The sequence below is a fragment of the Pseudopipra pipra genome, chromosome 12 (genome assembly GCF_036250125.1).
Source record: "Pseudopipra pipra isolate bDixPip1 chromosome 12, bDixPip1.hap1, whole genome shotgun sequence".
In the NCBI taxonomy this organism is placed as follows: Eukaryota; Metazoa; Chordata; class Aves; order Passeriformes; family Pipridae; genus Pseudopipra; species Pseudopipra pipra.
Genome location: NC_087560.1, coordinates 13,445,869 through 13,471,427, shown reverse-complemented (window position 1 = coordinate 13,471,427; position 25,559 = coordinate 13,445,869). Strand labels below are relative to the sequence as shown.

General features: G+C 43.4%; 1 protein-coding gene across 1 annotated transcript in view; it reads left to right on the top strand.

The window, feature by feature from the left end:
• The first annotated feature begins 391 nt into the window (after positions 1 to 391).
• The window catches only part of ABHD2 (abhydrolase domain containing 2, acylglycerol lipase), a 38,230-nt gene continuing 13,062 nt past the window's right edge, over positions 392 to 25,559 (top strand). The window contains exons 1-6 of the mRNA XM_064669002.1: positions 392 to 468; positions 10,287 to 10,375; positions 11,208 to 11,408; positions 20,635 to 20,810; positions 21,734 to 21,901; positions 24,640 to 24,823. Of these exons, the coding sequence (XP_064525072.1) occupies positions 11,215 to 11,408; positions 20,635 to 20,810; positions 21,734 to 21,901; positions 24,640 to 24,823 (722 nt within the window). The 5' untranslated portion in view covers positions 392 to 468; positions 10,287 to 10,375; positions 11,208 to 11,214. The remainder of the gene's footprint in view (positions 469 to 10,286; positions 10,376 to 11,207; positions 11,409 to 20,634; positions 20,811 to 21,733; positions 21,902 to 24,639; positions 24,824 to 25,559) is intronic.

The following is a 25,559-nucleotide window of genomic DNA, read 5'->3' as shown; positions in this document are numbered from 1 at the left end:
ATCATCTGGAGCCGCTCCTCACGCAGCCTCCCCTGCACCACGGGCGTTGGCTCCGGCAGCAGGGAGCGGCGAGGCTGAGGATGGAGCCGTGGCTCTCTCAGGCTCTGTCATGGCGCCGACGCTCCCGGCCCCCCTCCGGCACGGGTAGCCCCACCCCCTGCGCCCTCTGCCGCCAATCACCGCTCTCCGCCTGACTGACAGGCGCTGAAGCCAATGGAACCACGACGCCCCGCCCCGCCGAACCTTCTCCAGCCAATGGCGCCCGCTCGTCTCCGCAGGCGCGCGCGCTCCCGCCCTCAGCTCCCTTCTGACCAATCGCCGCGCGGTCCTAGGCGGAAGCGACACGGCGGGGGCCAATGGGAGGGCGAGGGCGGCTGCTAAAGGGCGGCGGGCGGCGGGCCCACGGCAGACGGGCGGGAGCGGCGGCGGGAGGAGTGGAGGGTGCTGTGAGCCCGGCAGGGCCTGCAGGTGAGGCGGGGAGCACCTTCCCGTGGGGCTCGGGAGGTTGCCGGGTCTCCCTCCCTTTCTTCTCCCGGCGGTGCGTGGCCGCAGGGGGCTGCCCCACGGCCGGGTCTCGCCCTGCCCAGCCGCCGTGCGTTGTCCTCGCGTGTCTATTGCCCGGGGCGGAGGTGGGGTGTCCCTCGGCGTTGGGTTCTCCCGGGGGTGGAAGCTCTGGGACTGGCGGTACGGTGACAGCCGCCCCCTGCCCTCCCTGGGGATGTGAAGCTGGGCCGGGAGCTGCACATCCCTGTGCTCGCAGGGAGGGAAGGCCGGGTGGGATGCTATCGGGAGCTCAGTGCAGAGCAGAGGGTGGCCCTCGTGTGGGTTAGAGCCAGGGCAGCTGTGCCTCCGGCTGTCAAGTCACACTGTTCTCCCAAACGGCTTCTTCTCTGGTGCTCCAAGGTCCTGACCCCACTAGGAGCATCTCGCATCAGCTTCAGACTCCCTTTTGTTAGATACTATGTACCTGCTTGTCAGCCTGTGTGATGGGATTGCTGCTTTCTGCACCTTCGCGTGTAACTTGTGACTTCCTCCAGCTCACGGTGGGTAGGTGCATCTGTTACAGCTGATGAAATCCCTCACCTGACACTAACTTCTTTGGAGAGGTTTGTCAGCAGTAGCTTTATTCATGCAGTTATGGCTGGAAGGATTGCATTCTGCATTTTCATGCAGGTCTCCTCAGAGAATTCATAACAGCTTCCTCTTATTGTTGATGTACAATTGTCACTGGCCTGGCAAGCACTAAAGATTCCTGTCTGCCTCTTGCAGATTGCTGCTTGGCTTCCACAGCACTGGTGCCTCGTTCTGTGACAAATGTTAGTGGCTTGTTAGTTAGTCAGCTAACTGGTACAGTATATTCATCTTACAGGCCTTATTTATCACACTCAGCCGCATTTGTAATATTGCTCAGGTTGACATGTTCTAGTCCCTGCTGATATGGTGTTTGTAAGACACTCAGTTCAGCTGTTTGCATTTGTGATATCTCATCTTCAGACTTCCTTCGATAACATTTATTTCCTCTACAGGGAGTTTTGTTATTGACAACTCGTCTCTGGTTGTTGTGTTATCTTTTCTTGGTTTGTCTGTGTCCAGGGAGTTTTGTTATTGACAACTCGTCTCTGGTTGTTGTGTTATCTTTTCTTGGTTTGTCTGTGTCCTCTCTTAGGTGCTTGCTTAGCTCTCATTTCACAAGAGGAGTTTCAATGGATTCTCCTGTCTCTTGGATCAGTGGACGTGCAGCTGCTCTTATTTGAGGCATGGCTTATTTTGGTCTCAAAGTCAAGAGTAAGAACAGTAAGGTTATTAAAAGGGAAATCAGAGCTAATGTTTGGGTTCTTCTATTCTCTTGCCTTATTCTTAAAAACAGTTGATTTTGCACAGGAGGTCCTCTGTGTTACTGAGTGAATTAGCTGCACAGAAGATGGGGCTGATCTAAGATTGTGCCAAACTGTCTTTTTTAGGGGTGGAGAAGATGGGGAGTTTGGGAATAAGTCCTTCCATCATGCACAACTGTTTCTGAAGAAGTTAAACTTGAAAATTAATTTATTCTACTCTTGTAAAAGCTATATTTTTCTATTCAGGGAATGAATAGCAGCTTAAGCTCTTAGTGTTTCATAAATCTGCTTTATTAAACTTGTCATGGGAAAACGCAGAGATTAACACGTTGAAATAGTTGTTCTGGGATGTGGCACTGGGAAAGAAAGATGGCTGAATAACATCCTCTGTCCTTGACACAGGTTGTCTGAATCTACTAAGTTCCAGTTGTACTTCTAGGTGTGATTTGGTGCACAACAGGAAATGGTGGCTTTAGAGCAGTGATTCAAACCTTCTGTAGTTTAACCTTGTTCAATAGTGGAAATTGAGTGCTGAGTGCTGCTGGATTCACATTGTCCTGTTATTCCCCTTTTTTGCTCTGTATCTCTTGCCTCCTCATCTCTACTTTCACACTGCTGGCTCTGGCAGTACCAGAACTTGGAATAAGTTAACAAAGAACAGGGTTTAGCAAAGTCTCTGGTAGGGGTTTAAGTGCTGGGATCTTATAATAAGCTGGGTGCTTATAATTCCTATTGCAAGGTATAGCCTGAAACTGGTGGTTTGGACTTTCCAGCAAAAGCCTAAATAACCACAGTTTTGCTAGTATATTGGAGTCTTCATCTTTGCTTTTGAGTTTCTCTGAAACAGTGTTTCATGAGGTGTTATAGCTCTGAATTGCTATTCTTAATGGTGCTATAGAACAATTGATCTTCTGTGCAAATATTTGCCCTTCTTCAGCCTAAATATCTTGCAAAGTTTAAATTTATATACAGTTAAACAACTGATCAAACTCAGCTGACTGACTGCAGTACCAAACAGTTGATTTAATTTCAGTGTGCAAGGGCACATTGTCCTTCTTGTGGAGAAGCAAAGTCCCACTTGCCCATCATATGTGGGTGGCAGTGATGCTAACCCAGTCAGGCAGCTAACTCGGCCTCTTCTGGCTCTGGGAAGGCTTGTACGCCCAAGGGCTTGTCTTTTCTTCAGCTGTATCAGTTGACTTAATAATAAAGATTGTCTCTGACTGCCAACCTTGCTTTGCTGATATCAGGCAGCAATAATTGAAAATGCTTTGCAAAGCAGTTCTGTACAAACCATATGCTTGAAGCACCTTCGTGCTTGTGCTCCATTAGAGGTAACGGCAGTGGAAGGAGGTGTCACACTTGCCAGGGTACAGATTTTTATCTGTACCTCTGGATTGACCAAGAAGTGCGGTTGCCTCGCACTTACTTACTCTGCTGTTGAGAAATACTTGTTTCCTTTCATTGTGGGTTTGATCTGACTAAAATAAAGGAGTGACAACTTCCTCTACTAATATGGACTGAGCCCTTGCAAAGACCATTCCAAAATGTCTTATGTATTAGTTTCAAGTAACTGAGATACAGCCCTATTCAGGACATTCTGTCCTCAAAAAGCGTAGTACAGACTCCTCAAAAGGGGACAAAAGACTGCTGTTGAGAGGGTCACTCTTCAATAATTTGTCCTGCTTCTAAACTTAATCTTCAAAGATGCTTTTGCATAGAGCTGCAGGTTCCAGAAAGGTTATGCTGAAGGTCTTCAAGCCTGGCTGTCCCTTAACTGGAACACCCAGTTCTGTGAAGGTTGGGCATATGTGACTATGAAAGGTTGCACTAAGTGAAATAAGCAGATGCACAGCCACTTACAGTGAACGTCCTTGTAAGAGGTAAGGACAAAATGTCCTAAGATATATGCCTATAATATCTCTAGCCTCTCACTTGGAATTCAGTAGGAGAGAGGGCAATGTAGCAATGGTGGTAATTGTGTGTTGGTCAGGTCCTGTCTCTTTGTATGCAACTCTTCTGTCCTGAAATGTTGTTGCTTCGTTTTCAATGTCATTACATGAATTGGACTTCTCTAGTGTGAGCCTTCTATCAGTCATGGACAGACTCTGAGAGAATGACTCTGCAAATCTTCTGTTCCCCGGTGGAGAGGAGCTGCTCACTGGGGAAAAAAAAATAAGATGTTTGAAGGCCTCAGTCAAGTGGCACCTCAGCTTTGGATCATGTTCAGATATAGGTGTTTTCAGACTACTTGAACTGGACCAGTCTTGAATAAAGTTCTCTTACCTGTGTTGCGCTTTGGGATAGGTGGTCTTTCCTTGCTCTGCAGCTGGTCTGGTGTGGAGCATGTTCCCTACTTGCTTGTCTGTGCACCCTGTGGCTGAGCAAACAGCTGTGATGTGCTTGGACTTTGACCTGCTCCTCCAGTATGAAGAGCTGAGCTCTGCGACTGCGGATGGAGGGGTTGGAGTTGAAGGGTAAATGAGGCTTTAACAATATGATGCTGTGCTTCAAAATATAGTGAGGGAATAGAGCAGACTCCTTGGGGATGTTGGTCTGTAATGTAGTTTTTATTAGCTCTCCCAGCTCTATGGCTTGATGCTGGGATCATTCCCTCAACTACTGAGCATGGATTGTCAGGTTCTCTACAGCCTGTTTACTCCACTTCTTCCCTTGAGCTTGATGCTGCTCGCTGGCACAGGGTTGTGTGATAAGCAGCTAATGCTGTAAGGCTGTGGAAAGGTGTTACCCAGTATTTCTCTCTGTATGTAGAAGTAAGCTTGACCTCTTGAACAAGAAGCTGAAGCTTTGCCCTGTAGTTCCATAAGGCAGTGGTCAGGGTGTGACGGTCCCAAGTATCCTGTATCTTATCATAAAGGAAAGGCTTATGTTATCTAAGCAAACATAGTTATTTGACTACTGCAATTAATTGATTTCTGTGAAGTCAGAGCCTCATTCTGTGTTAGTTTAATCATGTTCATCAGGTGTGTGCAATAAAAGCTAATGCAGTGGTTTTCAATCCGTCTGAGACAGAGGAACCAGATAAGGCAACGTACACGGAGTCTACATAGCAACCTCTTTGGGTAATACACAAAAGCTGCCTGTGGGGCAGTTGAACTATTTTTGATCAGCTAAAATGATATTGTAAAGAAACAAAGGCAGTTCCTGTAGTTGGAAGGGAGTGAAATTCAAGGCTCATTTGACTGTAAAATGCCCTTTTTGGAGACCTGAAGGACCTAAGGAGCCTTCGGACCTGTTGGCTGTAGAATTATTCTCAGGTGCTTCTTAGGCGAGTTCCCTTGGGATATACACCCAGCCTTCTTAGGTGGTTGATTTCTGCTCTGAAGATGTAGGATTCCTCAAAGTCAAAAAGGAAAAAGCTCCAGTTAAACGCACCTGTCTTTCTGCACTGATGGTGCCTTGTGCTGGGAACTTTATCCCTGTAACCTCACAGTACCTCTAAACTTAGTATGAGCCAAGTATTGTAATTCATGAAAAGGTCAAATTCCAGTGAAGGCACCAGCCAAGAAATTCTTTTTGGAACAGGGTGTAAACAATACTTGCTGGTGCCTGTGCTTGCCAACCGGCCAAATCCTGGCCTGGGTGCAGGCTCTGGCACGAGGTGGAGGGATTTGCACCAAAGACTTCCATGTGCTGTCCAAGTAGTGTTTTTTTAACCATCCTTGTGAGGGGACATGTCAGTGTGCCCTCTGTGTTTGGAGATAAAATCTGTCAGATATAGGACAACAAAACCATGGGGGGCTTTGCTGGACTCCTGAGGACTTCGCTTTATCTCTCGTGGCCACATCTAACCCTAAGCTTAAGTTCTTGAAGTGCTCAGCTAATTCTTAATTATACCCTCTGTGCTCTGAGACTTAGTTGGCTCTTTGAAATGGCCAGAAGTACCGAGTGATGCATCAAGATGATCTCAGCACTTGTTTCACATGTTTTTCTTTAAGCCACCACCAAAGGTTATGGGAGGTTTTGCTCTGGATAAGCTTGGGCTGGGTACATGCCAGTCTCAAGATAAGTGGTGTTGTGACTTGCTTTGTGTGCTTAAGCTGATGAGGTATAGTGCTGGCGTGGTCCTAAAATACTTGTATCTATTTAATTTTCTTGAAACAAAGTAGCAGTTTAGACTTGACACTTTTCCATCAAAAGGAAATCATTTTTTTTATACAAGTGCTGGGTAAAAGGTAGGATATGGGACTGTGCAATAAAGCTTGAGGCTTTCTTCATGATTGCTCTTGAACAGGTTCCTGTAGTTGTGTGGATTGTGTGCCTTCAGACTGCCCTCCAGTGCTTTACAAAAAGTCTGGCAGCCTTTCCCATCAGGACACATGCTTCAGAGCCTTTCCCAGGTATATTCATCTTCATCTGGATGGTCTCAAAATATCTTCCTCTGCATTGAAACCCTTGAATGCTCAGTAATGTGACATTTCTGTGCACTTCCTGGAGTGAGATTTGAGTAATATGCATAAAACTTTCCTTTATTTAAAAAACTATGCACTGCTCTGGCTTTCAAACCTCTCTTAAATAAAGTTCCCTTCTCCATAACATGGTTCTAAATATCTTACCTGGCAGTGACAGGCCTGTAATTTCTGGTTTTGCAGTGTATCTTTCAGAAGAGGCATTAGGTTTGGTTGATATTAAAGACAATTAATTTCCTAGAAACATTCCCCAAAGAACTAATTTGAGTGAAACAGCCATCCTTCTTTGCCCTTCAAAGAGGTGGTAAAAAAAAACTTCTGATCTGCCTAGGAACAACTCTTAAAGTAGGGTGAGTTTGCTTTTCTCTTGTCTAACATACTTACTTTGAGTTTTATTCCCCAAGTGGACACTAAAAATGTATTAAACCAGTCCAAGAAGTGTGTGGTGCATTAGTTAACAAAGTCTGTCTGCTTAGTCTGTCAGAAGCAGCTTCTTTGACTCTTCTGAATCTTTGTGGGTAAGAGAGTATCACACTACTTGGTGGAAGCTGTAAAAGCATAAGAAAGGGGATTTTTAAAGACTTTCAGTGTTGGCCAAGCATTCTTCACTTTGGTGTCCAGCTGAGCTCTGAGAGCACCAGTGAGCCAGAGTGCTGGCTGGTGGGAGGGCAGCTATGAGGCTTTTGTACTCAGCTGCCATTGCTGGAAATGGCATTCCTTCAAGATTCTTCAGTCAATGTAATGGAGCATAAAATATCTTGCTAGTGGAGTCCCTTTCAAAGAGGCCTTTGCTCTTGTCTGTTCCATGTAGCTGCATCTTTGCTTTAGCCAGAAGGGTTTCTAGTGAAATGAGGCTTTCAGTGGCTCATTAAAAGGCCTGAAGGAAGGACCCTGTGGGAATGGCTTCCTTTAATGTCTTTGCTTTTTTTAATGTTGGCTTTCCAGTATGCACAGTCAGACTCTGCTTCCATGGGTGGAGGAGCTGTAGTGCTTGGTAGTTAACAAATCCTGATTGTGCCGCATTGAGTCACAGCATGAAGTGACTTCTGTCCCTGGAAGAGTTTCCTCTCCACAGGAAGCCTGTAACTGAAACATGTACAAGTCCTGGATTTGTTGACAGTTGTGTATTCACTTACTATACAAGTAAATATTTTGATGGCTTTTCCAAAACGTAGTGTCTTTGAAAGGATAGTAAGGAATTTGCTGTAGCTCTCCTGGCTTTTGTTGTACTTGTTTCTGTTCCTGTCTGGAAAGGGGAGACATGGGGGTTTTTTTCTCATTGTACTTGTACAGGTGAATTGCACTCTAGCAAATAGCGCTGAAATGTTTCCTGCAACATGATTTTCAGCTTTTTGTGATGAAAGGGGAAATGAAAAGACCACAAATTCAGCACTTGCTTTCCAGTGATTGATTTTAAACTTAGCTCTCAGTCACAACTGGGACTTAAGAACATTACTTAAAAGGGCTGTAGGTCTTGGGGGCTGTCATGCCTGTGATTCTTTAAAAAAAAAAATGTAATTAAGGTTCTTCAAAATAACATCCTTGGGGTCAAGAGTTTCAAATTCTTTGTGTTCTTCAATGTGGATCTCAAACCCTGTGATGGATGTACAGGCAGGCTTGATTGCTTCCAGTGATACACTTACTGCCTCTTGCTAGTTTTGTCTAACCTGCCAGAAGTGAATCCAGTGTTCTGCATACAGAAAGGACCAAATGTTTGTCCATTTAAATTAGTGCTGACCCTGTTAGAGGATATTCTAGATTAAAATTTGTCTGGCTCAACACTGTGGTTATCTGTCCTTTTTCGTAAATAGACAAGTTTATTGGGTCAATGCAAAAAGGGTTTAACAAAACAGAAGCAAGGTGACCTTATCCCAGCTGGTAAAGAGGGAAGCATTTGTCCTATGTGATTAGAGGCAGAGCTCAAATTCATTTTATTAAGCTAAACCCTTGAAATTTTAGAGCAGGGTGCCTTGACTCAGCCCCTGCAAATCTGCCCTGGCTGAGATGGGTCTGTTTAGGACTTCAGAAATACCAGACTGTAGAGGAGGTACCTGAAGTGCCACAGCTGGATCCATAGGGCTTGGAGTTTACCAATCTAATCTTCATGGACTTAGATCCATTGCTTAAATAATCACTGCAGATACCTGTGCAACTGCAGCAGCAGTGCCAGCTTTGTGTTACATCTACAGACTGATCTGAGCTTTTGGGTGAAGATCCTGACAAGTACATGATCCTTTAGCACATGTTTGAGGTGCGTTAAGTTCAGTGAATGTGTGTTTAGACTGTCTTAAAATGGAAAAGTACTGGTTCACAAGTGTCAAAGCATAATCCTGCCTACCAACAGCTGATTTTTCTGTAAGTAATATCAAGCTGTTTTAAGGGAGTGACAGCCTAAAATGAGATCTAAAAGTATCAGAAAAGACGTGGTGTGTTTGTAATCTGAAGATTATATGGGAGAGAACATTCTCAGGGAGATAGGGCTTAGCTGGATCAGTTACACTGAATCACTAGTACAAAATCCTAATGACTAATTGTGCCCAGGTTTATTTTTAACAAATTCACTAAGGTGAAAGCTGTAAATGACAAGCTATCTTAAAATCCAGGTGGCAGGAAGGTCTGGGATAAGTCTTGTATTAGTGTCTCATAATTTTCTAAATAAAACAATGAAAGGAATATGTTAACAGAACTCCAGGGAGTTTCAGCTGTGGAAGACTTGCTCAAGCACCTGGTTGTCCTGGAGTTCAGGAACTTGGTCTGCTCTTCTGCCACTTGTGCCTTCTCTGGGGAAGCCATTTCTGTAGTTTGCCTGTTGTCTCCTACACAACTGATGGTAGGGTTGGTGAAAATATACTAAGTATGGACATGATAGAGCTGCACATTTTACTTGAACTCTTCACTGAGATATGTGATGCCAATGTAATCTTCTGAGTAGAAGATGTCTTTTTGTGGCCCACTCTGCTCCCTTCTACTGTGAAGCTCAGAATTGGAAAATAAAAGCTTCAGAGCTGTCCAAAATTAAATGTCTCTTCTTTCCTCACCTTCTGTTCTGTGATGCATATGGTTACGGTGGCAGAAACTTGCAGCTTTTCAGCACACTGTTAATCAATAACTGATGTCATTTGTGTTTTCTTCCAAGGGATTTTGGTGTAGCTGCACTGAGTACAGAAAGTACTTCTGATGCTCTTCATTCCTGCTAGGAAGAATAAAGCTTTGATATGATCTGTCCTGGTGGTGTGTTTTCCATTTGGAAGCAGCAGCTGTGGTAGGGAGCAGACAGTTCTGGAGCTTTTCCTGGAAGCTCTGATTCCCCATCGATTTGTTGTGCCTGTAGGAAGCCAACTCTAATTGTAAATATCACTTACGCTTTTATGGTCACAGACTGAAAGCTCTGTCCTTTATTGGCATCATCAAATTCTTGTAACAAGCCTTCTTGCATGTGCACTAGTATTAATTAGGTGGCTGTGTCTGAGCCTCCTGTGGCTCTCACGGTCTTGAAGTGTGATATGTTGTAACATCTCAAAAAGCAAGTGTGGGAACAAGCAGAGACTGTTTACAAGCTTCCATCTGTAGGAGTGAGCTGCCTTGCTAAGCCTGAATAAAAGTAGCAGGAAACTTCTTTCAGTCTGGCTTCACACTTCAGTAACAGTGTAGATATTGCAGGAAGTTGAGTAAAACAGCATCCTGTTAATTCTGGTCTTTTAAATACAAAAGGATTAGGATAGTTCTTCTAATTTGGTACAGTGCTGCACTGTCTTGCAGAGATGGGGTCTGTCTCTGCTCATGAAGGTGTATTTACATACTGCAGATGCATTAATATGCTGTAGGCAAGTGATCTAGTCTGGAATCTGTCCACGGGCAAGAGATTTCTGATGCAGATGGATCAGAGTTGAAGTGGTTATGACTGACTACACAAATCACTAGCAATGTCTGTGGTGGGACTTTTGTATAAATTTGTGTTTATCTCCAGCTGAGAGATGCAGCTTTATCAGTAATAATCAATTTGTTTTTCTTCCCTTCACAGGGTAATTCCTGTAGCACGTGGATCCAGAAGGTGACAAGTCTACTGAGGACTGGCAGGTTTTTTTCTAGCTTGAGGAAAAATTGAAATTGGTAAGACTTGGCTTGTTGGTTGATATCTTACTTGGGCTACCCATATGACTGAGGGAAAAACCTACCCCTTCAACAACTGCAGCCAGCTGCTTGAACTGTGTGTTCAAAGAAAGCTGGATCAGTTTAAAAACTTGATTTCAAGCCAGAAGGATGTATTTTTTTTTTTTTAGTTCTTTTCCCTGCCTCTGTTCCTTTACTCTGAAGCCCTTGAAAGACCAGATATTAATCTAGTCCTTCGGCTGCAGAACTGCAGTGAACTAAAAGAAATGCTGAAATTGCCAGTATGTAAAGTGACCACCTTAAACCGAGGCAGGATTTAGTACCAGTATTCTCATGGAATTGTAAAACTCAGGCTGAGGAACTAACACAGTAGTTCTTTCAGGTTCTCATTTTCAAGTCTGTCTTGTACATTTGTGAGGAAACACACATCCAAAGCTGCTAAGGTGTCTTTATAGACTGACTTTTCACCTGGCTTCTGTTTGAGCTGTGGGTAGTCTTGTGCAAGATCCTGAATGCATTGACTGGCTGCAGACCAGGGCTTGACACCTGAGACACTGGTGCAATTGTAATGCAGCACTGATTAGGAATAAATCTCCTTCCCAGCTGATCACCCAGTTTCCATTTCTTCTGTTGGTCAGGGTGCTTAGACCAGTACCAAATAAATTTCCCTTCATCTTGAAAGTTGCTAGTCTGAGTTGATATGCTAGGATTTCTTAGCAGTGTTGACTAACAATTTAGTTGGTTAGCACAGTTGTGTATTTTACATGACAGTTGATACATCCAACGGTATATTTCTAAAAGCTTTTATATATATTTTTTTTTTAATCTCTAGGCTCAAAATGAGTGCAATATTGGAAACCTCTGAGCTGCCAGCAGTGTTTGATGGGGTGAAGCTGGCTGCAGTTGCTGCTGTGCTGTATGTTATTGTTCGCTGCTTGAATTTAAAAAGCCCAACTGCCCCTCCTGAACTCATTTACCAGGACTCTGCTTTGGCCCGCTTTCTACTCAAATCATGCCCACTTCTGACCAAAGAGTAAGTACATTTTTTCCATGTTGACCTGTATTATAGGAATAAGAGCTGCACTTATCTCTTCTTCTGCCTAGTCTGTTTCTTAAACCTGGGTGCAAATAAATTGGTGCAGGGTGCAATCTTGATAAAATAAACCTGTTCCAAGTCAAGCATTTCATTATTGCTAGTGTCCCAGGTACTTGGAGTTAGGACCAACCCTTGTTGTGCAGGGCTCTCCACGGATGCAGTCAGCACTTGTTCGTGTTCTTGTACTCCTTTCTCTTAGGGAGGAAATCTGTTGGGGGTCACAGGGAGGAAATGGTTTTTATGCTGTGTCAGTGTGCTTATAATGAACACAGGGGTGGCTATTAGTTTTAAAGTGCCTACTCCTATTTGAAGTGCCTTAAGTTGATTGAAAACTAATTAAATGTATTACTGGGTAGAGCACATCATAACTAGTTTAATAAAGTGATGACATACTGACCAGCTCTAAGGCTGTTGCATTCACTTCAAGTTGACCTTATGTCAGCTGTGTATTTGAGCAGGCTGATCCTTGACCCTCCATTCTAGGACTTTCAGAATCAGTGCAGCAGCTTTTATCTTCACCAGTAACCTTCACCAATAATAGGAAGCATTTAGTACAATTTCATGAGCATTTGGAGGGACAAGGACTTTGATTACAGTATTTATCTTCTGCAATCACTTTGAAAACTTGCAAGTCCTATTTAGAAGCCCTAAATACATCAATTATCTAGTAAGTGCTCAGTGCAGCTGCATGAACTTTCCTTCTGGATCTCAAAAGTCAAACTGACTTAAGGATAGTCATTCTAGGGGAGATGAGAGGCTTTTAGCAGTGCTGTGTTGGGTGCCTTGATTACATAAGGTGTAAGATATAAGGCCATGGGGTCTGTAAACTTTTAGAGGAAACAAAGCATTATCTGTTTTTAAATTGGAACCCAAAGAGGGTTCTGTGATGCACTCCAGGTTCAGTAGTAATGTGTGTTTGGATTCTTGATTATGTCCACTGCCTCAACTGCAAAGCAATTACATACCTAAAAAATACATTAAGGAGGTTCAAGTTACTTGGTACCTTAGACACTTGCCACCTCAGTGTAGCAGTCCAGACTGACATAGTCACTGAAGGAGAAACCATGAAGCTGTGCTGGTGTCATGAAGCTGACACCAGTCTTGAAGGCATATTAGTATCAGCTAATCTTTGGAAATGGATTGGAAGCTAATTCAGAGTCCATATTACCCCTATTTCAGCTCTTCTCACAGCACAGGCTCTTAGCACTACTGTATTACAGCCATGTTTTTGACTTTCAGTTGGAGAGCAAACCATACCCTAAAGAGTGAAAATGCAGAACATGTACTGCAATTTTTAGACATCTGTTGTGCATTAATTGCAGGTGTGAAGAGCTGCTTGCAGAACCCTGGTGTTGTGTTAATAGTGTGCAGTTGTGGGTTGTTTTCTCTGGATCAGCTGAGCTCAGGCTTGCCAACTTCTCTGAAAGCTGCAGCAGTGATCTCCAGTACATGGTTCTTGGGTAGAATATTGTCTGAAAGGTTTCCATGACCCCAGGAAGCAAACTCAGCTGAAACAAGTTAGAACAATGTGTCAATAGGTAGTTGTTCAGTCCTCTTACCACTGTACCTCTGTTAAGGAAGACAGGAGTATAATTGCTGTTGGGGATTGAAAGGATTTACAGGACAGACAGCTTTAAGATGATGTATATGTGGGTTTTTTTCTTACTATTGATGTTATCATGGACTTTTTTCAATACAGAAATTAAAAAAAAATCAAAGAAATCCTGTCTTTAGGCATGAAAGTCACCTGGGGACTAAAGTGGAACAAATATATTTAAATTCCTGCAATTATGCATGAAATAGTTTGCAGGACTAATTAGCAAAAAGCTGTGTGAAAACAGCTTGTGCCATACTCCACTGAAAAATCTTGCAAGGCTTTGATTACTTGCTAATTATTCAGAGTGTTAGGAAAGCTGATTAAGCAGCTCTTTTCAAATTCTACCATGAAAGCAAAATAAGTAGCCCAGCAATCCCTTTTGTTATATCAGTACTGGGTTTGTTGTCAGATCTGTTATATGACCAATTCTTCTCTACAGAAGAATGTTCACAGCTGTGAACTGGCTTTCAGACCTGGTTTGTTCAGCTCCCTTACACTTCAGGGAGGAAGGGGTGAGGGTACTGCTGGGAAAAACAGGGTGGCAGGGAGAAAGCAGAAATAAGCAAAGTTATTCTATCTGTGCAGGTGTTCAGAAGTACTTGGAGAAAACACTTTTGGACTTTATTTTCCCTTTATGGCACCATCCTCACCTGTGAACTTAGCCGTGGTAACCGTGGTGTTGTTCAGTAAGCCAAGTGGTGGTAGATGAATAATTTAGGAACTTTGAATTGTAAAACTGCCTGAGATGGCTGCGTGCCAGGTACCTTGTACTCACTGATGTTAGTACTGCTTTTTACAGTTCTCTAAATTGGTAGAAGCTTTCTACTTATCTAGCAAACACTGGTAAGCAAAAGAATGTCTTCTTAGAGCTCATGTTTTCTTACCTCTGTCTCCCTTCCTCTGCTCTGTCCAGCTTTGTACTTTGGCTTGCCAAGTGGAGTAGTATAATCAGACCCTTTTCCATTCAAATTGCTGCTGCTTGCATGGAAGCTCTTGCAAATCAGCCCAGCTATTGGTGCTCTCGAGCCCTTGGGCCTAATCCCTGGCCGAAGCTGTCTCCTTTTCCTGTCTTTCAAATGGGTGCAGAAAGTCCTTCATCTGCTCTTACTCCTGTAGAAATGCAGCGTTGGCTCTTTGATTCATGAAGATAAATTTGACCAGTGCTTGCTGTAGTAGGCTAGACTTTTTTTGGCTGTTTACAATTTATTCTATCATCAAGTGTATGTATCTTTATTTCTGTAGAGATGTGGCACGTGTCACCCCTATCGAAAATAATTATCCTTGCTGTCTGCACACTTTTTATCATCAATAAAGGCAAGCTCCTCAAAGATTGAAGCAGATGACTGTCAAGCCTGTTAGTAAACACTGTCAAAGATCCAGCCTAGATCCTTCTTATCCTTTGTTTGCACACTAACCTATACTGGATAAGTAGGCTGCCTGGTACCATAAGACTCCTTTGCACTGTCACTGCGTTTCTCCTGGATGCAAGGAGACAAGTAGTCAGAAAAGCTGTCTTCAAGCTTTTCAGTGTTCTTTTCTTCCTCCTAATAGCAAGCAGTGTTTGATTCCTGTCAACTCCTTAGTGTTTTACCCTGGGAGGAACACTTCCAGGAGAATAATAAACTAGAACAACAGTGTTACCCCTGAAGCTTTGGCAGGTGAACATGCTGAGAGGTAGAGGGAGAATGGCAGCTCCCTATTGGTAAGTCGAAGTGTTAACCTTGGGGAGGGAAGCAGCCTCGGGGTTTTGAGTTCTTGCTGGGTGCTGTGGCATTGGCAGCAGCCTTATTCTCCAGTTCTTATCATCAAAAAGCCTTCACCCTCTGAAGGAAGACTGTAAGTGCTGTAATCCTCATGCCTTGTTTCGACTAAAATACTTCTTTGTAGTTAGTGAAGGTTGAGGGAGGGGTGTGTTGGGCACTTTACTAAATAAAAGCTGCCTAAATGGTGAAGGAGGTGGTTTAGCCAAGGAGGCCAGTCTGTTCTTTTAAATACTTTTAACTTCATACAGTTTCCATGGGCAGCAAACACTTCTACTCCAGTTGTTAAGCTCAGGGGACATGGAAGCTCCTTAAGCTGCTTAAATTTTTTTTGTTACATATTTGCTCTGTTTTCATCATATTGAGCAGCCTAGATGAGCTGATGCAGAAAAAGCTGCTTTCTATATATTTGTGGGAGGGGGTTGAACCCTGCAGACTTCTAGATGAGTTTTCTTGATCAGAATTCAAATTGCATTCCCTCACATCAAGTAAAGGACAAGGTTCAAACTAAGTTTGATTTTGTAAAGCATTCTTTAAATACTTCCAAACTGCTCAATAAAGGGGGAAAAAATAATCTGTCACCTGCTGTAATGCTGGCAGCAGTTCTCAGTGTGTCCTGACATGGACAAATTGTAGGCTCTGTTTTCTCACCATCAATATCCAAGGTACTACAGGACATCAAAGGCCATTTAAGAGTTAATGTTTAAAGTGTTAATCTCCTCAGATGAAATGAAGTAATGCTCCAGAAATAAGCCTGTTGCTGAACTTCCACTTCAGATCTTTGAGGACCTGAATGCTGATGCTTGCTAATAAAAATAGCACAGTTTTTATGTGCTTTGTGTGAGCTGCTTATACAGCTGCTGCTTTCCTAAATTCCTGCATACTGAGCGATGCACATGCTCTAAAATTATAATCTACTGCCTGAGAGCCACTAAACTTAATCAACAATCACATGTTGGAATTGTTTTAAATATTAAAATGCTAGGAGAAATATTTATGGAAAACCTAGGAATTCTCTTGCTGTTGGGCACTGTTGTGTGCAGCCACCTATCAAGATGGGGGGCTGTGCTGCACAGTTGAAATGCAAATTTGGTGCTAAAAAATTAGCATTTGTGAGCAGATTTATGTAACTGAACTCTGTACTCTCGTGCCATGTAAGTCAGCTTCCATAATAAGTAACTTGCATCCCCAGCCCTGTTCTCGTGTCTGCCTTCTGTTGCAGAATCCTCTTACTGGAAGTTATAGGGCTGGTTACTGGAAGACATAACTGCTTCAAATATTTATCTTTACCCAGAGTCCCTGCTGTCTATTGCAACCAAATCAAAACAGGAAAATGAGTCAGTTAAAAGCCTTTGGGTCTGGAGCAAACTGGGAAACCATTTTTGTTTCTCAGACATAAAAATATCCATTTCTAGCACAATGCAACTTTTCCTTTGGATTTTATCAGTACATGCTTCTCTGTGTTACTGTGGTACATTATTCTTGTCCTTGTGTGGAGGTCTTGGCAGGAGGTCTTCCTGAGTGCTGTTCACCACCCAGCTGTCTGCTCAGCTTCTGTTGCCATAAGCCACTATTGCAGAACAGTGAAAATGCTGCTTATAGGCACTGTTTGGGCCTGGGCTCTTGTACATCTGTGAGCAGCTTCACTGGAACAGGATACTGAGGAATACATAGTGAGTCATCTCCATACAGGGAAGTTTGCTGTGCTGGGGTAATAATCTCTACAATACACTGCTTTTCAAAACCACTTTGTTTTATAGCAGACATAGAGGAGTTGAAGTCTTTGAAGTCTTTCTCTGTTTCTGCTGATTATCAATGCTGGAGGGAAGCCAACTGCTTTTGAGTGAAGGGCCCTTGTTTGAAAGACATGGTTAAATTTAGCTGTAGTGATAGTTTTAGCATAAATTCTGAAGGGCAATGCTCAAATGTGCCTTATACTGAATACTACTTAGTTGCTCAGCCTGCATGGTTGTGTTGCATCCTGTTGAGCTTGTTTTGTTAAGGTAAGCCACAAGAAGGATACCCTGAGTACATGCTCTTGTCTGCAGGATGTTGTTTTGGAGGAGCATCTTTTTCAGCTGTTTGCCATGAGGAACGTTGGCTTCACTACAGAACAGTCTGTGCTAGCTATTGCTATCAGCACTGGGTTTTTTCAGCTGGGTTGAATATGGGAATGTCTTTGGAACTGTTTCTCACATAATAGGCTTAAATAAATTTTATCTTTCAGAGGGGTGAAGGCTTTTGCACATTTCCTGGCGAATATTTTCCCTCACCAGTGTGGTATTGTGCACCTTCATGGCTGAAGAGTTCTTTCTGTGCTTTCCTCTTTGAATGATTTTAGTAAATGCAAGCTGAAAGTCCACACAAACCCTGTATAAAAAGATGTCCATTCCCTCAATCCTGTACAGTCTTGCACTATCAGGCTCAGTACTTGGTCTTGGAAGTTCTTGTAGACTTCATCTCACTGAAAGGCATAGAAGTCACTTACAGGAAGATTTCAAAAATAGATTTATCCATTCCTAAAATGGAGGGTCAACAGAGAGCATGATAGACAGATCATATGTCTGATTCTGCTATAGATTATAAGGATCTTGTCCTTAATTGAGGACAGACTTTACCTGAATTCAGTGATAGAGAGGAATCACTGTCAAGCAGTTAGTAGGTTTTGCAGTAGTTAGATTGGCAGCTTGTCTTGGTAAACAAAAGTAATATTTTTTTTAATAGCTGCTTGTTTTTGCATCAATCTGGTAAGGTAAATTTTAATCAGTCTTAGTTTTTCTCTGATAATGCAAGATCTGTACGATCTAGGCAACTTCTTTCCCCCTCCCTGTTCAATCTCCCTGGTGTTCAATCTCCTGGAGCCTGGATACTTAAGGGATGTGTTTTGCCTCACAACAAGCCTGTCCCTTAAAGGTTGATGGACCTAAACAAAACTATTGGTGAGATAAGCTGCTGCTCGAAGGTTTGGATATATTTCAGAGCTTTAACTGCTTTAAAATAAAGTGCAAACTGTAGAAATACACTTAACAACTGTGCTTAAGTATTACTAAATAGGAGTAACAAAACTGCATCAGAGTACTATGCACATTACTCATGCTGAGTCTTGACCTTTAAATATTTATTTGAGAGTGCATTTTCATGCAGAATGACTAACACAAGGCATCTTTGCTGCAGGCAGTGTGATGCTTAAGCAGCTGACTGGAGTTAGCATCATAAAAGATAAGCATTTTACTTGGTCCATAGGATGCTCAAACACTTGTTCACTCTGAAAGGAGCAACAGTGAGTGTTCCCTTGTCCATAGGGCTTCACAGAGTTTAAGCTTTGAGGAAGATGTGGAAACTGTAGATATCATTTGTCCATTATGGATACTCAGAGGGATTCCTGCCTTAAATGAAGAATGTATCAATGAAACTGCATGTGCTGTTTGCCCGTAAAAGTAGCATAAAGGTTTGAGTTATTGCAGATGGGTTATTCAAAATCAGGTTTGGGGGTCTCTTTCCCAAGAGGAACCATCTGTGGAGGCAGACTGGTAAGTAGTATGCTTGAAGCCTTTTGTCTTAAACTCTGGCAGTAGTGGTGACTCTTTGAAGACTCTTCTTATTTCCTCTCTAGGAACACCCTAGAGAGGGTATCTGGTATCTGCTGCTGCATCCCTTCCAGTGGATGACTGTAACCTATAGCTGGAAACTGAACTGTAGATTAAACATGAGGAAAGGTTTTGTGCTGGCAGAGATCCTTGATTTTTGGCTTATATTTTTTTTTCTATCAAGATGGTAGCAGTAATCAGTGACAGCTGTATAGCTTAGCTGCTGTAGCTGAAGGTATTGCTTCCCTGTTAGCCTCATGGGGTAAGATTTTGGGATAAATGTTGATTTGAAAAGCACTGTATGGAAGCAGAATTGCCAAAACTTTCCAATGACTGCATTATTCCAATGGATATCTACTCTGAATCGTGAGAATAGATCCACTGACTACTTTCTACCTCTACCAGCTATTTCAGAGGATGAGCTTGTACAGTCCCTATCATTAGGAGTCTGCACAGCTGCACGTGGTACCTGGCAAGACCCAGTGCAGAGATGCTGGGCTGACAGAAGAGGGGTAGTGCTACTGGCCTTGTATGGATCCTTTGAAAAGCTTTATAGTTGAGTGATCAAATCCAAGATGCACTGAGGGCCAATTTACGAGGTTGCTGCAAAAGCTGCCAGCTGATGCTTACCTTTATTGAAGTGGCAGCTGATTCTACAGGAATCTATTTTGGGTTTCTTTGGGAAGTGCACTTGCAAAAATTTGAGCGAAACTACAGTGAACTGCTGTGTTGCTTTGACTGTAAGAAGTCTCCCTCATAGATGAGGGAAGAGAACAGGGAGAAGGAGCATACTGCTACTCTTATCTTGCTAAACAAGCCTAAATAGTTCTTATTTTGTAGGAAGTCTTTTTAAGGAGCGTGCGGGGGAAGAGGGAGTTGCAGATATGACACATAGGAGCTGGCATGGGGAAGGTCCAGCTGTGTGAGTAGGTAGTGTCAGAGCACAAAGGTAAGGTTTCAGTCACATTCTAGTGGATTATGGGCTTAAGTAGTAAATTTGAGTCCTGAGATGCTAGTTTTCTGTGGACAGGGAAGAACATGATCTCTGCTTCATGTGGTCTCAAGAATTCAAAGGGAGTAACCGAGGAAGCCCTAAACACAACAGGGAGGGAGTTGCTAATCTCTCGGGATCCAGGGTGGTGTCAGCAGCTCTAAAGCTTCTTCTGGATACCCTGTTCTGTGTAGCAGAGACCACAGTTTCTTGATTGGAAGTGTGTCCCCTGGGACTGCTGTTCTAAACAATAAATCATTCATGCTTTCCTGTTCAGTGCTGATAGAACCGTCTTTTTCAAGGCATCAGCTCAGTCTCCTTTGCTGAGTGGCCAGGTGACTTTCCCACATGGTGGTGGTGTAGGGCACAGTATGTTTCCTGTTACACCACTTGCAGTTCTGCTTGTACTAAAAAAACCTGATAACTAAGCCTCCAATGCTTTCCAGCACATAGCTATGTTTCTCACATATCTGTTTTGAGGGCCAGTAAGCCAGGAAAAGACAATCTGCTTTGTCACTTAGCTTTAATATACCCTTGATGAACAAAAATAATTGGTAGACTCACCCCTCTGATTGAAAGGGATTTATAATTCAGCAAAGCTTGGCCAGTTCTGAATGGGTCTCTTAAAATTGTCCCAAATTTACCTAATTCTGAGAGGCAAAATCAACCTGTCCTGTGCTCTTTCCTTAACTTAGTAAAGCAGTTCTGTGTAAAATGGTCCCAACCAGCAAGTCTTTCAGTTTTCTAAAACTTGCTGTGAATCCTGTCATTTCTGCTACTAGCTTGTACGGGTAAGTGCTTACACAAGGTCATGTGGCTCAACCCAGAAGGCTTCAGTGTTTCAATTAAAACAGATTTACAACACTTTGCAGTTCTAGAGGTCACTTTGGTTGGCTGGCAACATGGAGTCCCAGTCTCACCGAGGCACAAGGCCTCTGTGTATTTATTGAGGAGCATTTGTGCCTCTAACATCTCAATATAGAGGAATGTCAGGGTTTTGGCTGCTGCTGCTGCTATCGGTGCTGTTTTTTTAGCTTTGAGAGCATTTTGGTCTCTCCTCTTGTGTAAGGCTGCAAAGATCACTGCTGCCAGTTCAGTCATAGCAAAAACAATTCCATATCTGTTACTATATTTGGTAACTGGTGAGAGATTTGTTATGGGAGTGCTTATCTGTTCTTAAAGGATCATTAACACAGCAAGGGTAAGCCATTAAATTACTGCCTTTCAGGTACATTCCACCCCTGATCTGGGGAAAGAGTGGACACATCCAGACTGCCCTTTATGGGAAAATGGGGAGAGTGAGATCACCACATCCATACGGACTTCGCAAGTACCTCACGATGCCAGATGGAGCGACAGCCACATTTGATCTCTTTGAGCCACGGTCTGAGCACTGCATTGGAGGTCAGTCAAACAGCTGCTGGCTGCTAACCTTGATTCTGTGCTCTGGGAGACGGATGAAGATAGAGCCCATGACTCCCATTTGACCTTCAGAAAAAGCAGATTTCTTTATTTAATTGTCAGTGTTGAGATCCTCATGGTACAATGCTGCACTAGAGCAGTTACTGTTATCTTTGTAGCTGAAGAGAATCTGAACAATGCTTCTCTAATGAGGCAAAAATTCAGTGGCTAGAGCTGGTAATGTTGGAGCTTTGCATATGAGAGTGATAGCTAATTTGAAGAGCACATGCTAATCCTGAATGTAATTTACTGTGGTTACTTGAATTACAACAATTACTTTCTTCATTGATGAAATGATATCTTGTTAAAGTAGTGAGCAGTGTCAGCAGATCAAATATCATTAGATTAGCCACAAAGTAGATGATGGCTAATGTCAGCTGATCAGCATGTCTGTGCTTAGCAAAGCTTCATTTCAAAGATCTGTATTACACCCAGCTCTGGATGGGAAATGAGGGGAAAATAGCATAACCAATCTACTTGGTGCATGAATGAGCACTGGGCTCCACAGCTTCCACACACAGCACAGTCACAGCAGGCTGTCAGAAGGCAGAACATGTGTAATGTCAAAAATGTCCATCAAAGGGAAGAATATACTCTTGGTCTCTAGGCAGTGTCTGTAGAACTGTTTGCACAGCTTTCCCTGAAGTTAAAAGCCGTTCATCTCCCATAACATGAATTACTTTTTCACATCTGCAGTGCTGGAGCTGCTGGTCTCCTGTCCTGCACAGGATTTTTGGCAGACTAGTAGGAATTTTAGCTCGCTTGTGGTAGATGGTTTCCCATGGATCTGGAATGGAAACCTTCTGAGCCTCTTCATTTGCATGAAGTGACATTTACTTAACTTCCTCCCCTCTCTCTGTGCACAGAGGATGTCACGATGGTGATCTGCCCGGGGATTGCCAACCACAGTGAGAAGCAGTATATCCGCACCTTTGTCGACTATGCCCAAAAAAATGGGTACAGATGTGCTGTCCTGAACCACCTGGGAGCCTTACCAAACATTGAGCTCACTTCTCCGCGAATGTTCACATACGGTAGGTATTTCATGGCACCTGGGGGACTTATTTTCAACCTTATGGAATTTCCAGGCATTGATCAGCCTCCTTTGGGATAACACAACTGCTGCACCCAAATGAGGGTAATAGTTTCTTACTGTTTCCTAGGAACTAAACTGAGCTTACATGGGAGGAGGAGGAGGAGGAGAAGAGGCTAATAATACTGAATTCACTTTTTCTTGGCTCTTCTGCCAGTTCTTACACATGTTTTAATCAAGGAGGCATGTTTTTGAAAACTTCTTCTGGAAAAGAACTCGTAGGTCTACCACAAGCCTGCTCAAATGATTTTAGAGATGCTGAAATTGCTGGTTTAGTGGAATGTGAAACGAATCTGTCTCTAAAGGATAAACGCTACTTCTGAGGCTTTGTAAAATGTGACCCGAGAGGAGTTTGTACCAGTCCATCCAGAAAATACATTTCTATCCTAGGAGGATTAGCCCTGCTTGTAACACAGTGCAAAGAAACAGCAACAGTTCTAGAGTATGACAGCAAAGCTACAGAGGTGGTAGTGCTTAACTGCCATGATTTTGGGCTCTCACCTTGAGTGAGATGTCTTCCTTGAGCTAGCAATGAGAAGAAGTAAAGGATTTGGAACAGTGTTAAGGGTGACTCCAGCTAGTCTCAACTGCCCTATTAATGAGTCATGGGATCTTTGTAGAATGTGGCCTTTTTGCCTGTGACCTAATCTGCTTGTTCCTGAGCTCTCCTGAGCCTTTGTGTACCTCTTTACTGTAAATATATATAGGAACACTGTCAGGAGTCAATTGTGGGTTTACCAGACTTGTGCTAGGTTTTAAGATGACTGCGACAGATACTGCTTAGTTTGGATTAACAGTTAGAATAGTTATCTCAAGTGGTTAAATTGTCAAAATAGAAATACTGTGCTTTGAGATTCTGAGTCTGGCAGGCAAATAGGCTGTAATGCTTTGTTGCTTGTTTTAGAGTTATTAAATCTACTCCTCTTTGGAAAACACTTCAGGAATACGAAGTACCTTCATTTGTACTGAGGCCCTAGGCTGTTAGTGGCTGCAAGCCTACCATGTCTTCAAAACTAAGCTTGTCCTCATTAAAGCATTTGCTTTTTTTGACAAAAGTTGAGAGCTTGCTTTAGGCCTTAGGGAGTTACTCTCTAGTGCATCTGTTGAGGCATACCTGTTTGAGTCTTTTATAACCTTGGAAAAGGCAAGGAATGCATAGCACTTCCTTTGAGTAACGGAGTAAATCACTTGGCAGAGTTGCTTGTTAAGTAAAGTGCCAGCAAGACCATGAGCAGGCTTTACTCTGCCTCCAACCCAAATAACACAGTGTCCTTCTAGCTTTGCTGTATTCCAGACATATTTGTTGAGGAGCAAGTAGCCTAAATATGGGATTCGCTGAATCCTCCAGCCACTACATCAAGCTTGACCTGTTGCTGTTCTAGCTTTGGATTTCTGAGCTGCCCTGAAATCATGAAGGTCAACCACTAAAGTGTTTTGACTTCTGGCTTCTTCCAGAGGAAACCAGAGCAAGGCAGCTTTTGTTGTCTTGAGGAAAGTTGCTCATTAAGACTGTTCACAAGGGAGTGTCCAAGCCCTGCTAGATTGCTAAATACAAACCCTGGTGTTCAGAGTCTACTCTAGAGGTAGATAAAGCCAGAGTGATGTCTAGGATGCTACAGCTGGGTTGGTACGGGGTAGAATCCCAACTCTCAGAATTTATCCTGGACAAATTCCACAGGGTAGAGCTGAATTTCTGACTCTAAACAGCAAGAAACATCTGCAGTTTTATTTCTGTTATTCATGTGATGCCTTCTGTGGTTTGCAGTCTTAATCCAATGAGGAAGTTAACAACGTGCATAGATAGTTGATACCAGTGTACTAATGCCATCACTTTAGCAGCTTCTCTGTTTCCTTTTCCCATACTCAAAGGCAGGAGAAATAGCTGAAGGTACTCAAATGTTGCAGGTGTGGAGGCCTTCAAGTCTATCAAACAATTGGAGGATGCCAGAAACTGGACCCCTTGGTCCCAGCAGCCTGTGGGATCCAAATGGGTGCTTGCTGAGAGCAGAATAGATCTATATAGAGACACCTAACTCTTCCCTTGATGAGAGGATACCCATGTGTCCTTTAGAAAGCTGCAGTATCTTTACTTCTTTGGTGGTAGCAAAGGGCTGTCTGTCTCTGCTGAAACCCTTCCCCCTGATTCCAGAGGGAATCCTGCTTAATCAGGCTCTGCAGGAGTCTGCTGAGAGCTCTTCCTGACAAACCACTTTCCCTTCCCACATCAGTAGGGATTTGGGGACCCATGACAGTCTTGTGAAAAGCAAAGGAGTGAACTGCTTTCCAGATAGCCCACTTCAGAAGTGGCAAACTGCCTCAGGAAGGTAATGAGGTATGGTACTCTTCCATTGTAATGTCAAGCCTGGAGTTGCTGGACTCTGCATTTTAGGCTGTTTTAGAAGAGTTTCGATTGTCACATCAGCTGTTTCCATGATTTTTAAGTGCATAAATTTCATCTTACTTTGGCACTCTCTCAGAACTGAGCATGAGCTAAGCTCCACAGGACTTTAACAGATTCACATGTGTGAATCAGAGCTCTTAAAACCTTAAGGCTATTGAAAAGTCAGAAAGGGTAAGAAGCTGAACTCAAAGCACGCAACTGAAGCTTCAAGTGGGAATTTAAGTATGTAAGAAGATGAATCTTTAACTTAGTCCTTTTTTTTTTTTCTTTTTTTTTAGGTTGCACCTGGGAATTTGGTGCCATGGTGAATTACATCAAGAAGACCTACCCTCAGACCCAGCTGGTTGTCGTGGGCTTCAGCCTGGGTGGAAACATAGTGTGCAAATACCTGGGAGAGAGCCAGGCCAACCAGGAGAGAGTCCTGTGCTGTGTCAGTGTGTGCCAGGGGTACAGTGCACTGAGGTGGGTCTGGAGGCTTCTCCATGCTGGTCTCTTCTGGGAGTGCAGGTGGGGGCAGATCCTTGGCAGGGTACATGTGGAAGGGCAAAGTGAAGACAGTTGTTTCTCTTGTATTGACCTGGCATGACAGACTGCAGTGTGCAGGATGCCACCCTCCTGAAGGAGCAGCTAAAGCTTTGTTGATTGGAAAGACTTAAGCTTCTTGTCAGCAATCCAAACAGGTTTTCTGTACCTGGCCAGGTACATGCTGACAGCTTCTGGGCTGTGCTTGTGATGCTGTGTCATTGCTACAGTGTCCCCAGAGGATGCATCCCCCGTGCAGTTCTGGTGTAATTAACCAGGCAGGCTGGGCAGTGTGACCAGCTGCTGAGCTGATGCCAGGTTTGCAAGCAATAGTTTACACTGTCTCATCACTCTGAAAAGTATCCCGTGGTTCCTAATAGCTTGTTTGGCTTCAGTGTTTAGTTCCATCTGGAGGCTTTTAGCCAGGGAGACTGGAAAGAGACACAGCACATAGACTGTCAGTCCATGCTGCCCTCTTAGTGTGTGTCACTGAAACAGTGCTGTGGGCTGATGAGATGGAGGGGCACTTGCAGCTGTTCTAGAAGTGAGAAGTTGGGGAGGAGAAGGCTTTTATAGCCCTGGAGTCTGCTGAAAATTTTAACATGTCTCCCCCCCCCATGGAAGCCAAGGCTGTGGCACTTCAGGAGCTGTGGTGGCTCCACTTGCCTGTACTGAT